General features: G+C 41.1%; 1 protein-coding gene, 1 long non-coding RNA gene and 1 other non-coding gene across 5 annotated transcripts in view; 2 read left to right on the forward strand and 1 right to left on the reverse strand.

Annotated features, from left to right (window-relative positions):
* Nucleotides 1-5,095: 5,095 nt before the first annotated feature.
* The window catches only part of SOS2 (SOS Ras/Rho guanine nucleotide exchange factor 2), a 105,936-nt gene continuing 94,037 nt past the window's right edge, over nucleotides 5,096-16,994 (forward strand). For all 3 annotated transcript variants that reach the window (XR_015134780.1, XM_086321594.1, XM_086321595.1), the window contains exon 1: nucleotides 5,096-5,787. Coding sequence is in view for 2 of the 3 variants with exons in the window: in XM_086321594.1 (XP_086177720.1) it covers nucleotides 5,701-5,787 (87 nt within the window). In the remaining variant the exon portion in view is untranslated. The remainder of the gene's footprint in view (nucleotides 5,788-16,994) is intronic.
* LOC147364638 (uncharacterized) lies at nucleotides 7,813-9,472 on the reverse strand. The gene is made up of 3 exons (XR_015134787.1): nucleotides 9,399-9,472; nucleotides 8,604-8,703; nucleotides 7,813-7,918 (listed from the first exon to the last, which is right to left on the reverse strand). It is a non-coding gene; the product is annotated as an uncharacterized LOC147364638 (long non-coding RNA).
* Nucleotides 15,908-16,014, forward strand: LOC147364639 (U6 spliceosomal RNA). The gene has a single exon (XR_015135647.1). It is a non-coding gene; the product is annotated as a U6 spliceosomal RNA (small nuclear RNA).

Consider the following 16,994-nt stretch of genomic DNA (forward strand, 5'->3'; position numbering starts at 1 on the left):
GCAGATTTCCAAAAAATAGCAAGGAGAGATTAAAAAAAAAAGCCTTCAGCAATCAATGCAAAGAAATAGAGGGAATCAATAGAATGGGAAGGACTAGAGATCTCTTCAAGAAAATTAGAGATACCAAAGGAACATTTCATGCAAAGATGGGCATAATAAAGGACAGAAATGGTACGGACCTAACAGAAGCAGAAGATATTAAGAAGAGGTGGCAAGAATACACAGAAGAACTATACAAAAAAGATCTTCATGACCCAGATAACCACAGTGGTGTGATCACTCACCTAGAGCCAGACATCTTAGAATGCCAAGTCAAGTGGGCCTTAGGAAGCATCACTACGAACAAAGCTAGTGAAGGTGATGGAATTCCAGTTGAGCTATTTCAAATCCTAAAAGATGATGCTGTGAAAGTGCTGCACTCAATATGCCAGGAAATCTAGGAAACTCAGTAGTGGCCATAGGACTGGAAAAGGTCAGTTTTCATTCCAGTCCCAAAGAAAGGCAATGCCAAAGAATGTTCAAACTATTGCACTCATCCCACATGCTAGCAAAATAATGCTCAAAATTCTCCAAGCCAGGCTTCAACAGTACATGAACTGTGAACTTCCAGATATTCAAGCTGGATTTAGAAAAGGCAGAGGAACCAGAGATCAAATTGTCAACATCCGTTGGATTATTGGAAAAAAAAAAAAGAGTTCCAGAAAAAAATCTACTTTTGCTTTATTGACTATGCCAAAGCCTTTGACTGTGTGGATCACAACAAACTGTGGAAAATTCTGAAAGAGATGAGAATACTAGACCACCTTACCTGTCTCCTGAGAAATCTGTATGCAGGTCAGGAAGCAACAGTTAGAACTGGACATGGAACAACAGACTGGTTCCAAATCGGGAAAGGAGTACATCAAGGCTGTATATTGTCACCCTGTTTATTTAACTTCTATGCAGAGTACATCATGTGAAATGCTAGGCTGGATGAAGCACAAGCTGGAGTCAAGACTGCCGGGAGAAATGTCACTAACCTCAGATATGCAGATGACACCACCCTTATGGCAAAAAGCGAAGAACTACTAAAGAGTATCTTGATGAAAGTGAAAGAGGAGAGTGAAAAAGTTGGCTTAAAGCTCAACATTCAGAAAACGAAGATCATGGCACCTGATCCCATCACTTCATGGCAAATAGATGGGGAAACAATGGAAACAGTGAGTGACTTTATTTTTTGAGGCTCCAAAATCACTGCAGATGGTGACCACAGCCATAAAATTAAAAGACACTTGCTCCTTGGAAGAAAAGTTATGACCAACCTAGACAGCATATTAAAAAGCAGAGATATTACTTTGTCAACAAATGTCTGTCTAGTCAAAGCTATGGTTTTTCTAGTAGTCATGTATAGATGTGAGAGTTGGACTATCAAGAAAGCTGAGTGCCAAAGAATTGATGCTTTTGAACTGTGGTGTTGGAGGAGACTCTTGAGAGTCCCTGGGACAGCAATGAAATCAAGCCAGTCAGTCCTAAAGGAGATCAATCCTGAATATTCATTGGAAGGACTGATGCTGAAACTAAAACTCCAACACTTTGGCCACCTGATGCGAAGAACTGACTCATTTGAAAAGACCCTGATTCTGGGAAAGATTGAAGGTGGGAGGAGAAGGGGACGACAGAGGATGAGATGGTTGGATGGCATCACTGACTCAATGGGCATGAGTTTGAGAGGGCTCCGGGAGTTGGTGATGGACATGGAAGCCTCGCGTGCTGAAGTCCATGGGGTCACAAAGAATCAGACACAACTGAGTGATTGAACTGAACTGAAGGGTTTGTGCTTTGCAGTTAAGATATTGTCACATTGCCTCTGATGGAGACTGACCAGTTACCAGTCTCACCAACAATGTATCAGAATACACATTTCCCCATATTCTCACCAACACAGTATATAATCAAACTTTCTGATTTGTGCTATTCCAATAGATGGGGAAACAGTGGAAACAGTGTCAGACTTTATTATTTGGGGCTCCAAAATCACTGCAGATGGTGATTGCAGCCATGAAATTAAGAGACGCTTACTCCTTGGAAGGAAAGTTATGACCAACCTAGATAGCATATTCAAAAGCAGAGACATTACTTTGCCAACAAAGGTCCATCTAGTCAAGGCTATGGTTTTTCCTGTGGTCATGTATGGATGTGAGAGTTGGACTGTGAAGAAAGCTGAGCGTCAAAGAATTGATGCTTTTCAACTGTGGTGTTTGAGAAGACTCTTGAGAGTCCCTTGGACTGCAAGAAGATCCAACCAGTCCATTCTAAAGGAAATCAGTCCTGGGTGTTCATTGGAAGGACCGATGCTAAAGCTGAAACTCCAGTACTTTGACCACCTCAAGCGAAGAGTTGACTCATTGGAAAAGACTCTGATGCTGGGAGGGATTGGGGGCAGGAGGAGAAGAGGACGACAGAGGATGAGATGGCTGGATAGCATCACTGACTTGATGGACGTGAGTTTGAGTGAACTCCGGGAGCTGGTGATGGAGAGGGAGGCCTGGCGTGCTGTGATTCATGGGGTCGCAAAGAGTCGGACACGACTGAGCGACTGAACTGAAGTGTACTGAATAGGTAAAAAATGATAACATAATTTAAATTTGCATTTTTTGTAATATGAGAAAGTTGCCCATCTTTAATAAGTTTGAGACATTTTATATTCCTTTTCATATCCTTAATGTTTTTTTATTATTACATTTTAGTCTTATAAATTTATAGGAACTCCTTTAGATATTAGGGAGATTAACTGTAGGAAATAAGTTGTAAATATTTTTTTCAGTTTGTCGTTTGCCTTTTAGCTTTACTTATGTTTTCCTTTGGTATACATTTTCAAAACTAGAACTTACCAAGCTACATTTTATGTCATAGTAGTAAGGTCTTTGTACTCTGAAATTATAAGCAGATTACTTTATGGTTTTATTTTTTATATTTAAATATTTGACACATCTGGGAGTTAGCCTAGTGTACAGTATAGGGTATGGATCCAACATGTTTTCCTGGATGGCCCATTTGGTTGGGTAACTTCTTACTAATGTCATTCTTGGATTATTTTCCACATGCATGTGGATCACATTTCTGTTTGTCTAGCCCAGAGATCATAGCTCAGATGCTTGTAGAGACTAGGCAGGTTACATAAAAGGGTGAAGAGTGCCAGGTGGGGAGGCTGCTGCTGCTGCTGCTGCTGCTAAGTCGCTTCAGTCGTGTCCGACTCTGTGTGACCCCATAGACGACAGCCCACCAGGCTCCCCCGTCCCTGGGATTCTCCAGGCAAGAACACTGGAGTGGGTTGCCATTTCCTTCTCCAGTGCATTAAAGTGAAAGTGAAGTCGCTCAGTCATGTCTGACTCTTAGCGACCCCATGGACTGCAGTTTACCAGGCTCCTCCATCCATGTGATTTTCCAGGCAAGAGTACTGGAGTGGGGTGCCATTGCCTAGCCAGCTTCAAATGGGATGGCATACTTTTCTAAAGAGGCAGCCACTACCCCGTGCCTACTGATCATTCCCTTGCAGGGCGCATCAGGGCCCAGTATTGCCAGATCTTTGTCAAGAGAAGCTGGAAATCCAGATTTTTTTACATGAAATTTTAAGATATTAACATCAGGTTTAAAAAGGTAAATACAGTTCTGGTTGAACAAAATGTGTCTTGAGACCTGATTTGACTCAGAGAAGGCTCCTAATCTCCTTAGCCAAGAATGAAACTTCCCATCTTCACTTTCCTATAAGAAAATACAACCCCAGTCTAATAGCGGGACAGCCTAGCAGTTTATAGCTGGAGTTCAAGAAAAGAGAGAAAAGTAAAGAGGTCTAAATTAGCCAAGGTCTTTGCCCTCACTTATGGAAAGATTCTTTGGAGAAATACAAGCATTTCACCATTCTACCTTTTATCCTAATTACATGGGAATGTGGATGTGGCCATTCTTTTTAAAGGAAGTATTTCTTATTTACAGTAGTTTCAGGTGTACAACAACAATTCAATATTTTTAAATATATTTTGCTCTTCTTGAACTTATTACAAAACAATAGCTATATTTCCTTGCTGTACCACATATCCTTGTTACTTATCTATTTGAAAAGGTTCTGGATTCAGTGGATACTTGGATTAGAAAAATGATCTAAGTTTTCCAACTCTGCCATTATGATTTTGCCAAAATGACAAAATGATGCTTGTTTTAACTGCTCTGCTACTGATTTTGAACCGATTTTGAATCGTGGCACACTGTTTTTTTGTACCTTGTTCTTCCTTTCCCTTCCTCCGGGATGGTGGCTGCAACAGTCTATTGTAATTCATGTATGTGCTCAGCATCTTTAGTGGGATAAAATTTATGCTAACGATAAAGTTTCCAGAGTCGTCAATTCAGGAGGGGTTAAGGTCTGGGGATCTTTTTGGGGTTGCTAGTGAGTAGGGCTGGCCCCAAGGGCGGATCCAGGTTTTGTGGGACCTGACACCTCCACACCGCCACAATTTGGAAACACCATTAAGAAAACAATGCAAAAATATGGACAGTTTTACCAAAACGGTATGAAATTTCTGTGAACACATGAGGGCTCGTGCAAGTGAAGGACTTTTAAATTCAAGCTTGATTAACAATGCCCTCTGCCTTTTTTGGCCCTACTATGCGCCAAGGACTTTCCACTCCTCACCTTCTTCAGTCCCCTCAACACTACGCTATGAAATAGTTACATATACAGAAGAGCCACGTAGAACACAAATACATTAAACATCGTTTCCAGCCTGAAAACCACTTTCTTTCTAACTCCCTATATTGCTTCCCACGACTGGAGTTCTGGCGCTTGAGGAATGGCATCGAGTCAGGATTGTCGCGGGAAAGAGTGTGTAAAACGCAGTCAGGGAGCTAGGGAGTGTTTCCGAAACTGGCTCGCAGAGAGCGCCCAGGAGACGTGCACTCCCGAGAGAAGGCCCCCGCGCCCAGCCGGCGCCTCGGCCAGCTCTGCGACGCGCATGCTCCGTGAGGGGCTGGTCCAGCTACTCTGGTTAATGAGCGCGCGGCGGAGGGGGCGGGCCGAGCCGCGGCTGCTGGGACCTGGGCTTGGCGGCGGTCCTGAGGCTCTGTGCGCGGCTGCTGAAGGGGCGGCGGCGGTGGCCGGCACTGTGCGCGCAGGAGTGTGGCTTGCTCGCCCGACGCGCACGCCCGGTCGGTCCCCAGGGCCCTCTGGAGGTGACTCGGGCGGCCCGGGCAGGGCAGCGTTGCCGGTTGGGAGGGCGGAGATGAGGCGATGAGGACACAAGCTGCCGCCGCCTCTGTCCGCCTACTACGGCCGTAGCGGGAGTCGGGGCGGGGGCGAGGCCAGCTGTACCCCCGCCGGGCTGCGAACCCAGACAAAGGAGGAGCAGCCGCTCGAGAAGCGGGCCAGCGCCACTGGGAAAGGAGGCCGTCGCTTTGGTCGCAGCCGAGGGCCGTTCGGGCTCACGGGCCGCCGCGCTTCCCCTGAGGACGCTGCGCGAGGCGAGGTCGCGGGGCCGAGGAAGCCGCCCCCGGAGCCCCCGCCCGCCCGCCGGCGCCGCCTCCGAGCCGCCTCGGCCGTAACCGCGGCCCGGGCGGGAGGCGGCGGCGGCCGGTGAGGCTAGGCGGCCCGCGCCCTGCCTGTCAGATCACCGGCCCGGCCCGTTTCGGCCCGCGGGCCGCCCCCGATGCGGAGGCGCTGCCGCCGGGGCCATGCAGCAGGCGCCGCAGCCTTACGAGTTCTACAGCGAAGAGAACAGTCCGAAATGGCGGGGACTGTTGGTCTCGGCCCTGCGGAAGGTCAGTGCTGGTGCCCGGGCGGCCTCGGGGCCCGAGGGAGGTGCCGGGGCCGCGGCAGGCGGGCGGGGCGCGAGCCACGGCCCGAGCCGCGGCCCCTCGGACGCTGTAACGGGGAGCTGCACGTCTTCCCCGCGCTCGGCGCCGGAGGGCCCATCGCTTTCTCTCTGGCCGGCGACGAGGGGCTTGTGATTGCCTTTGCGTCCCAAAGGACGTTTTCTCAAGTTATTGCCTGGCCCCGGAAGGAAGGTTTTGTTATGATCATAAAACTGGATTTCATGTTGCAGTCTTTTCGTCAGGCGACTTCCGCCGTTGACCAATTTGTTGTCCTCGGGCTGGATTCGGGCAACAGAAAGTCCCACTGGTATTTAGACAGTTTCTAAAACAAAAGCACGTTTCTAGGCCGAGTAATCACTTTTAATTAAATTCTTTGGGTCTGTTCCCTTAGGCAGTTTGAAGGGTGAAGGGTGTCCACTCACTTAAGAGGTTGTAATTTTTTTTTTTTTGGTGATGGATGTGTTTCTCGATTGAGAAATGTCAGTGAGCCATAATATTGCTTTTACAATTCTTGAGGTCAATTTAAAGTGCCTCCTCCCTTCCTGCCATAGGCGTCCCCCTGTTTAGGAGAGATTTCCCCTGTAAAATTTGGTTATTTTCTTCACTGAGTGCAATTTATTACTTAGAATCATTTTAAGGGGATAAAAAAGGCTCAGCTCATAAAAAATCAATCTTTTTAGTTTGGGTACATCGTTAGGGTGCATCTGTCCTGTAGATGATGTCAGTTTTCCTCTGAATTTCGGTAATAATCGTACTGTTTTTTTAATATGTAATAAACATACGTTTTTATAATAAAGCCTTTTGTAAGGTCAAGACGTTTAAAGAGTGTAAATGGAGGCAGAAGATGATAAACATACTGAGCATGGGCTTTCCTTGCCATTGATACAGATGTAGTCCCTATGACCTTTTGTGCAAAATAACCAAATATAAATTTTAAAATAATAAGGAATAAACATTAATTTAAAAGACTACCCCGGAAAATAAATCTTCATACATTAAATTTCTCTAAGTGAAAAGAAGTAGTAGTATTTTAAAGTAAAAAACATTCCCTCACGTATTCGAGTTTCAGATCTGCCGTTTTTTCACGATTCTTAGGAAGAGGTATTGCCTTCCTTGGGCCAAACATCATGTAAAATTTTTTAAAGAATTTGGTGGAGGTGGTTAAGAGCAGCTAGACAGTTACCATTTCACAGGTATTTTAGGTGTTAAAGTATTACATTGACCTTCCTTCCGTGGGCAACCCGATTCTATAAGGAGAGGGAAGGAAATGGCAAGTGTGCTGAGTGGTGATAATGAACACTGGCCTGAGTTAAAAGCAAAGAGGGAAATGCTTAGATAGTGATTGAACCTTCTACCACATAGAAATGTGAATGCAGTTATCAGATAGTCCTATGTTGTTGGCAGTGAGGTGTAGGTCTCTTACTAGGATTTTCTGGTAGCAAATAGAATTTGAGTATGTGTTGCATAACTTATTCAATAGGTAGCTTTGACCCTAATAATCCCTCATGCACAGATACAGATTTATATCTTCAGGTTAGTCTGGAAATAAACCCAGGGTAGCATCTGATCCTAGTTCATTGCTTTGAGTCTGTTATTTTGCATTTATATGTTGTGCTTGTTTTCTTGGATCTCAGATGCCTTGTAGATCTCTGTTGTATTCTACAGTTCTTGTATGTCCTTTGCGTATGGAATATATACAGCTAAGGAAATCTGGCCTTTTGAGTGAATTAAAAAACAATTTTTATTTAACTTATTACATTACTGTTTTTCTAGAATTGAGGTATATTCCCATGGAACACATTTTTTTTATGTTTTTGCAAATTTTTTGATGTTTGTAATTCCAGATTATATCCAGTTTTGTGGTCGTGCAGCTCGTAGGTTTATAGTTCTTTGTAGTTTTGTAGTTCTTGAGGTTTGTAGTTTTTGAGGAGTTCAAGGTTCACTCTTTCTTTGCAGGATGAGTTAAATTCTGGTCTGTACTTGCCACACGTGTCCTTGTACAGTGAGAATTCTGCAACTTAGGCAGAAACTCTGTCTTCACATTCAAGGCATCTAGAACATGGCTTCCTTCTTCCAGCTGACCAGATTATTGCAAACACTACTAAGATTAATACTAATAGTAAAAGCAGCAATAGTATTAGACTACTAAGACTTTTCTCCTCTGGTGGATGTTGCCATCAAACATGTGGGAGCTAGTTTTATTAACATTTATTGAACACATTGTAGGTACTTGGCCCCAAACTGGATCCTAAGAATACAAACGTGAATAAAACCAAGATGCCTTGCTCTAAAATGTTTACCACATAGACTGAAAATTCTAAACTTTGAGGTTTTGGTTTATGTAGAACTCAAAAGTTCTGTAAGAAATATCTCTGTGTGAAAAGAACAAGGTTGTTTAATTAGTTCTGTTAGTTCACTTGTGCATCTTGATGGAACCTTCAAAACAGTTACAATATAATTTTCTGAAAGGTAAAATCAAAACTCTCATGACAGTTATGAATGAACATGTATCAGTGATTTTGATTCAATTTATTACTTAATTTATTACTTAACTCATGAGATGCTAAAAGCCACTTCATATGAAAATTGGAGGAGGTTAAGTATTTATAGGAAACCTTAAAGAATCTCAAGGTAAGATTGTTGGATTGGACACAAAAATAGTTAATGTCCTACAGGAACATAAGCAGTAAGTTTGGGGTTATCTTCCTACTGATTAGATCTTGCATCTGTGCCGGACAAAAATCTCTTTAAGTTAATCTTACCCGTTTGTAAAATAGCCCAGTCAGTAGTAATCAAGCATAGTGTTGGACTGAAGAACAGCAAGTTATCTCTTTTGCTTATTTTCAAGTTTTCCTGATTTTTCTGAAAACCATACATATATTTGATAAAGTTACTATACTGACTTTGAAAATGGAAGAGATTGTTTTAAACCAACATTAAATATTCATTTCACTATGGAGAAACATGAACATTGAGAAATAGATTTAAGGAAAAATAATTTTGGAAATAGAAATGTGTTGTTCTTTAGCTCTTTGTTTTATTGTGCTTTTGTTCTTTACCTGTTAAAATAGAACTTCACTTAGGGCATTTAAATACATAGAGAGCTACAAAGGGTAGAGCAATATGACACTACTAATGGATACTATGTGCATTGTTAACATTACTGCTGAATTATGTATCTTACCTAAAAAGAGCCAGAGACGTAATTGCCCTCATTACTACTCCTGAAGAACACTGAAGCTATCATGTTACTTGGGGGAAGAAAGGGTGTGGGATATATTTGCAAATGCAGCTTATTACCTGTGTCTTTGAAATGCCTGTGGTACTTTGTGCATGTGCTACTTGAATCGTATGCTAAGAAAAATCAGTGTAAACATTCTGCATATAGGGAAACATGCCTTAAAATCATTTTAGCAGGTTTTTTAGTCTCTGATATTTCCCTTGTAGATGCCTTTTCTGTAGGATATTATTCACCAGGCTAGCCATGGAAAAGAAAATTTTCTTATTATCTGTCATTACAGCTGTCACAGAAAGCTAGAAAGAATTGGTAAACTTACCTTATTCCTGAGTCTAACTTAATTCAGGTTTAATATTGACCTTACGCCTCAACCATTACAGTTTACTCTTGATATCTGTTAAAATTCAAGAGATGTGAGAGAATGTTTGAGTTAATTAATGGCAGTCAATGCTGAGGGTGGGGGTGGAAGAGAAGGTTGAAGGTTTTGATTCAGAAATGCCTTTGTACTAATACCTCTTGGAACTGTTTTAGAAGATTGCACTGGATCTTTCCTAGGACCCAGAAGAAAAGCATGGGAGTTCTTTGAGAAAATGAAATTGGTGTCATTGACAGAAGGTCAAGGAAGGCTTCTTTAAGGAAGTAATATTAGTGCTGACTTCTGGAGAATATATTTAAATATTTGTTGAGTGCCTCATACGTGCCAGGCAGTATTCTTGATACTGAGGTTGTAGTAAGGCCCTGCTCTCATTAAAAACATCTATTCTCTTAATAAATGACTGTAGCAGAGAGGTCTGGGGAGAGACAGACAGTAAAGAGGTAAACAATTATTTGAAAGATCAATAGGAATAAACAAAGAAAGGGGGAGAAAAGATTGGAGCTGTAGGGTAAGGTAGGACCATGACTTTAGGAACTGAGATCAAGTGAAAAGGAGTTGAGCAAGTTGAGAGACTCTTACATAGACTCAGGTTAAGGTCTCTCCTGAGAATAGAAAATCCTGTAGGGTTATTTATGTAACACATTAATTAGATTAACTTGATCAAACTTGCTTTTTTGAAGAGATCACTCCAGCTAAAAGGAATAGGAGAAACTATGATTTTGTGACATGAGGCCTATTCGGAATTTCCTAAAGCCACTGAATATAACAGTGAATATAACTCTAGGGAGTCATTTGGAATTATTCCAAACTAATAATGACCCAAACTGACCCAAGGGGTTCAGCTAGAACTGGATGAGCATTAGGAATGCATTTTAGCTTGCTGCGTTTAGCTTCCTGTCAGCCATGATTTAGTAGTCTTCTATTTTCAGTTTAATTTTGGTATGGTATATTTGGAGCAATAATATTCCATTAAAGTGTTTTATGCTGAGTATCCAAAGCATTACCTGTGTTACCACTTGACATAAATCAAATATATATCTTTTATATTAATCAGGGCCTTTCTTTCAATGGAGCAGTAGTTTGATTATATCCTCCGTTAGCCTGCATATTTGAATCAGGAAGGAATTTTAATGGAACTAATAGATTTAGCGTTATCTCATGTAGTCACGTTAAAAATTAACAACCTAAAATTCTTTTCCTTTTTTTACATAAGAGCACATAGTAAGTAGAAACTTTTTAAATGTGTAAAGTATTATATACTTCACATTTTAATATGTAGAGAGGAAGCAACACAATGAAAATAACATCAAGATCAAGTCGAGAGCGTTAGTATTATCTCCAAGTAAAGTTTTCATTACCCAGTTTTCTTCATAAAAACACCTTGTGAACTCAAATACTACCTCTTACTTATGTAGCACTTTGTAATTTTTTCTTAAATGACCCATTAGCAACATTTCATAGTTGATCTGTTTCTGCTTCTTTTCATCATTTGGCTTCCAGGACACCAACCTCTGATGGTTTTCTCCCTCTCTGACTATATTCCTCCTAGTTCTTCACCATTGTTTATCTCCTCATCTTCCCTACTACAATGCATCATCCTGACCTCCCTGGAGCTTAGTCTTTGAATTTCTGTTTCTATTTACAATAGATTTCTTGAGATCCCACCCAGCCTCATTGCTTCACATACCATCTCTATCTGATGGGTTCCAATATATATTTCTGGCTCAGAGCTCCCTCCTGATCTTGGATATCTGGTTTCTTAACACTTCCACAAAGATGTGTGATAGACATCTCAACTGATACTGAATTCCTCCTCTTCCCCTGAAAATTTGCTCCTTTTGTAATATTTCCCACATGAGTGAATGGCTACTTCATCATTCTAGTTGCTCAAAGTACTGAGTTATTCTTGAATTCTGTCTTTTTTTATAACCAATATCTAATGTGTCAGCAAATCTTTTTAGCTCTACTTCACACTATAACAGTATTCAGTCACCATTTTTTACTCTTCCACTTCTACCTTCTGGGAACACTCTGGGACTATTAAAATAGCCTCTTAACTGGTCTCCTGTCTTCTCCCCTTATCCCAACGCATAGTCTTTTCTCAACACATAGAGATAAGTGGGATCATGTCATTCCTTTGTTCAAAACTTGTGCTTCTCAGAATAAAAGTCAGAGTCCTCTCAGTAGCCTGGTGTTGCCCCACTTCCCCCTGAACCTCACTGATCTCATTTACCACTGTCCTTTTTTTGCTCTCCTCCTGCCGCACACTGGCTTCCTGGTACCTCCAACTCTTAGACGTGTTCTAGTCTCAGGGCTTTGTGCTGGGTGTTTCTTCAGCCTGGAACAACCTTCCTGCAGATAAAAATATGAGTGGCCCTTTTACCTCTTATAAGTCTTCAGACAAAGATCTTAAAGAGTCCTTCTCTTGGAGCCTGTCTAAACTTCTGCAACTCCTGCTTACTGGAAATTCCTATGTAAATGTTAACAGCATGTCCCAATTCAAGCTTGTTATCATCTTCCATAAACCGATGTCTCCAGTATAAATGATCTTGTACTCATTTCTCAGGCTAGAAGCCTAGTCATCATCTGTTCTTTTTTCTCCAGGTTCATGTGTAATCAACACCCAGTCTTGATTCTTTTCTCCTAAAAGGAGCTTTCTAACTTTTTTTTTACTATGTATTCCAAAAGAATTTTGAAAATTTTGTACATTTTTATGTTGACATCTAAAAATGTTCATCTTTAAGCTTAGTTTCAGAGGATATATTGAGTTGGCTAAAAAGTTCATTTGGTTTTCTGTAAGTTGACTTTGTTGTTGTTCAGTTGCTAAATCTTGTCTAACATCTAACTCTTTCCCGACCCAGGAATCGAACCCGCAGGCAGATTCTTTACTGCTGAACCACTCAGGAAGATCTATGGTGGCTTTAGTAGTGCTTAGTTGTCTTTAACTTCATTTGACACAGTTTTGTTAGATTGTATGTCATATCAGTGTGCATTTTAAAAACTTACCAAAACCAGAGAATTTTTGTGTAGCCATTTTAGTGTTCAGTGTTTAAGGCTTTCTTGGTGGCTCAGATAGTAGAGAATCTGCCTGCAATGCTGGAGACCTGGATTTGATCCCTGTTTGGGAAGATCCCTTGGAGAAGGGAACAGCTACCCACTCCAGTATTCCTGCCTGGAGAATTCCGTGGACAGAAGAGCCTGGAGGGCTACAGTTCAGGGAGTCACAAAGAGTCAGACATGACTGAGCGACTTTCACTTTCACTTAGTGTTGAAGGTGGAAGAAAAAGCAACATTTTGCCATATTATGCTTTACTATTTCAAGAAAGGACTTCTCTGGTGGTTCAGATGGTGACGAATCTGCCTGCAGTAGGGGAGACGTGGGTTCAGTCCCTGGGTTGGGAAGATGCCCTGGAGAAGGGAACAATACCCGCCCCAGTATCCAGGTCTGAAAAATTCCATGGACAGAAGAGCCTGGCAGGCTACAGTCCGTGGTGTCGCAAAGAATCAGACACGACTGAGGTACTTTCACTTCACTTCAAGAAAGATAAAAACACAATTGAAACACAAAAATAGATTTGTGTTATATGAAGAAGGGGCTGTGACTGATTGAATGTGTCAGAAGTGGTTAGTGAAATTTCATGTTGGAGATTTCTCACAGGACAATGCTCCATGGTTGGATAGACCAGTTGAAGTTGATAGTGATCAAGTCAAGACATTAACTGAGAACAGTCAACATTATACCATGCAGGGGATAGTTGACATACTAAAAATATCCAAATCAAGCATTGAAAATCATTTGTACCAGCTTGGTTATATTCATCGCTTTTACATTTGGGTTCGACATAAGTTAAGCAAAAACCTTCTCAACCATATTTCTGCATATGATTCCTTACTTAAACATAATGAAGACATTCCATTGTTAAAACAAATTGTGACAGGCAATGAAAAGTGGCTACTGGGCAATAATGTGCAGTGGAACAGATCATGGGGCAAGTGAAATGAACCACTGCCAACTACACCAAAGGCTGGTCTTGACCCAAAGAAGGTGATGTTGTGTATATGGTAGGATTGGTGAGAGTCCTCTATTATGAGCTCCTTCTGGAAAACCAAATGGTTAATTCCAAGCACTGCTTCCAATGAGGCCAACTGAAAGCAGCACTGGATGAAAAGTGTCTGGAATTAGTCAACAGAAAATGCATAATCTTCCAACAAGATAATGCAAGACCACATGTTTCTTTGATGACCAGGCAAAAGCTGTTACAGCTTGACTAGCTAGTCCTGATACATCCGCCGTATTCATCAGATGTTGCACCTTCAGATTTCCACTTATTTCGGTCTTTATAAAATTCTCCTAATGGAAATAAATTTCAGTTCCCTGGAAAACTGTAAAAGGCACCTGAAACAGTTTTTTGCTCAAAAAGATAAAATGTTTTGGGTGGATGGAATTATGAAGTTGCCTGAAAAATGGCAGAAGTTTGTGAAACAGAATGGTTGAATACATTGCTTAATAAACTCTTGGTGAAAATAAAAGGTGTGTCTTTTATTTTTACTTTAAAACCAAAGGAACTTTTTGGCCAACTCAATAGTTTGTTTTCTAAGTACAGGTGTTTTAAAATAAAACATTTACATTAGTGTTTTAATACCCAATGAAATCTAAATACCGTAACAATTTGATACACACCATTCATCCTTTTAATATATATGACAAAGTGCTTTCTTTTAGGTTGAGTTATTGGCTTTCCCATGTGGCTCAGTGATAAAGAATCAGCCTGCCAATGTAGGAGTTGCAGGTTCCATTCCTGGGTCGGGAAGATTCCTTGGAGAGGAAATGGCAACCCACTCCAGTATTCTTGCCTGGAAAATTCCACGGACAGAAGAGCCTGTGGGCTACAGTCCATGCGGTTACAAAGAGTCAGACACGACTTAGAGACTGAGCACATACTTTAGTAGTACATAGTTGCTCAAAAGAACATAAACCTTATGAATTTCTGTTGTGTGGTTGCTAAGTTGCTTCAGTTGTGTCTGACTTTTTGCGACCCTATGGACTGTAACATTCCAGGCTCCTCTGTCCATGGGATTCTCCAGGCAAGAATACTGGAGTGGGTTGCCATGCCTTTCTGTTTCCACATAACAAATTTTTGAGTACTTGGTGGCTTAATACAACACATATTTATTATCCTACAGTTACGGTTAGAAGTCCAGACATGGCCTACCTGGATTCTCTATTTTGGGTCCCATAGGCTGAAATCAAGGTTTTGGCTTTAGCTGCAGGCTCATCTGAGGTTGAGATCCTCTTCCAAGTTTATGTGGTTATTGGCAGAATTCATTTCCTTCAGTTGCCTGTCTGAGGCCCTCAGCTCCCAGGGGTTGCTGCCATTTCTTCTCCGTGGTTCTGCCTGTAATAAGTCAGTTTACTACTTCGAGGCGAACAGGACTGCATCTGCTGCTGTTTCTTGTCTCACACTTCTGGACCCTTTTTTAAAAGGACTCACCTGATTTAGGTCAGGCCCACCTAGGATAATCTCTTTTATGATTAACTCAAAGTCAACTTAATTACTGACCTTAGTCACCTTTGCTATATACAGTAATAGCACAGGAGTGGTATGTCATCATATTCACAGGTCCTGCCCACATTCAAGGTGAGAGGAGTGTACGGGGTGTGTAAACCAGGGATCGGAATCTTGGGAGCCAGGCACCTTAGAATTCTGCCTACCACATTCATCTTATGGAAAATATCCCCCATAACCTAACTGGAAAGGTCAGTTTAGTTGTCAAGCCAACCTGCCTATCATATTTATCTTCAGACCAAGTCTGACTTAATTTTTCAATTCAGATGAGTGTGTTAATACTTGTTATGTGCCAGCCATTTCACTTCTGAATTCTATTTGTAAGATAGAAAGATAAGGTGTGAAAACTTGCTTTAAATTGTTTCTCCTGACTGAAATAAAATGATGTTGGCTGTATTTAGTATTCTTTTAAAGATGCTTTCTTTTCTTTGTTCTCATGAGTCTCCTCATTTATAGTGTATTTTTTTTACTCTAGGCTACGGGATGAAAGAAGCAAGATTAAATGATAAATATTTATTATTTAAATGAGAAGTATTTATCACCGTCTCTTTGTTTTGTGTCATAGAATTTATTATTTATTGCTCTGCAGAGCAATGCCCCATAACAACATTCAAGATAAGAGATCTGCCTTTCTTCTGTTAAGTGGGAGGAAGGCAGTTGTGGAGAGATGGGAAAGGAGAATGCATTATTTACTCCTTGAGTGCAGGCACCTTGCAGGCAGATCTTTAAGAAAGAGTGCATATGGTAGTTTTGGTAGGATGCTGAAGGATATGAGTATTTGACCCAGGGAGTATTAAAGTTTGACTGAATAAAATATACTTAGTGACCTTTTCCCCAGGCCACAGGAAAAAGCCAGTATTAATTTTAATTAATTTTATTTTTTTCATGCTCACTTTGGCAGTACATATACTAAAATTGGAACGATACAGAGAAGATTAGCATGGCCCCTGCGCAAGGATGACATGCAAATTCGTGAAGCGTTCCATATTTTTACAAAGGCTGTAAAAAGAGACAGAAGGACACTACATAATGATCAAAGGGTCAATCTAAGAAGAAGATATAACAATTATAAATATATATGCACCCAACATAGGAGCACCGCAATATGTAAGACAAATGCTGCTGCTGCTGCTAAGTCACTTCAGTCATGTCCGACTCTGTGTGACTCCATAGACGGCAGACCACCAGGCTCCCCCGTCCCTGGGATTCTCCAGGCAAGAACACTGGACTGGGTTGCCATTTCCTTCTCCAATGCATGAAAGTGGAAAGTGAAAGTGAAGTTGCTCAGTCATGTCCGACCCTTAGCAACCCCATGGACTGCAGCTTACGAGGCTCTTCCATCCATGGGATTTTCCAGGCAAGAGTACTGGAGTGGGTTGCCATTGCTAACAAGTATGAAAGGGGAAATTAACAATAACACAATAATAGTGGGAGACTTTAATACCCCACTCACACCTATGGACAGATCAACTAAACAGAAAATTAACAAAGAAACACAAACTTTAAATGATACAATAGACCAGTTAGACCTAATTGATATCTATAGGACATTTCACCCCAAAACAATGAATTTCACCTTTTTCTCAAGCGCACATGGAACCTTCTCCAGGATAGATCACATCCTGGGCCATAAATCTAGCCTTGGTAAATTCAAAAAAATTGAAATCATTCCAAGCATCTTTTCTGACCACAATGCAGTAAGATTAGATCTCAATTACAGGAGAAAAAATATTAAAAATTCCAACATATGGAGGCTGAACAACACGCTGCTGAATAACCAACAAATCACAGAAGAAATAAAAAAAGAAATCAAAATTTGCATAGAAACGAATGAAAATGAAAACAACCCAAAACCTATGGGACACTGTAAAAGCAGTGCTAAGGGGAAAGTTCATAGCAATACAGGCATACCTCAGGAAACAAGAAAAAAGTCAAATAAATAACCTAACTCTACACCTAAAGGAACTAGAAA

This window comes from Bos grunniens, chromosome 10 (assembly GCF_055505025.1).
Source record: "Bos grunniens cultivar Pamir isolate PY7600 chromosome 10, Bosgru_T2T1.0, whole genome shotgun sequence".
NCBI lineage: Eukaryota > Metazoa > Chordata > Mammalia > Artiodactyla > Bovidae > Bos > Bos grunniens.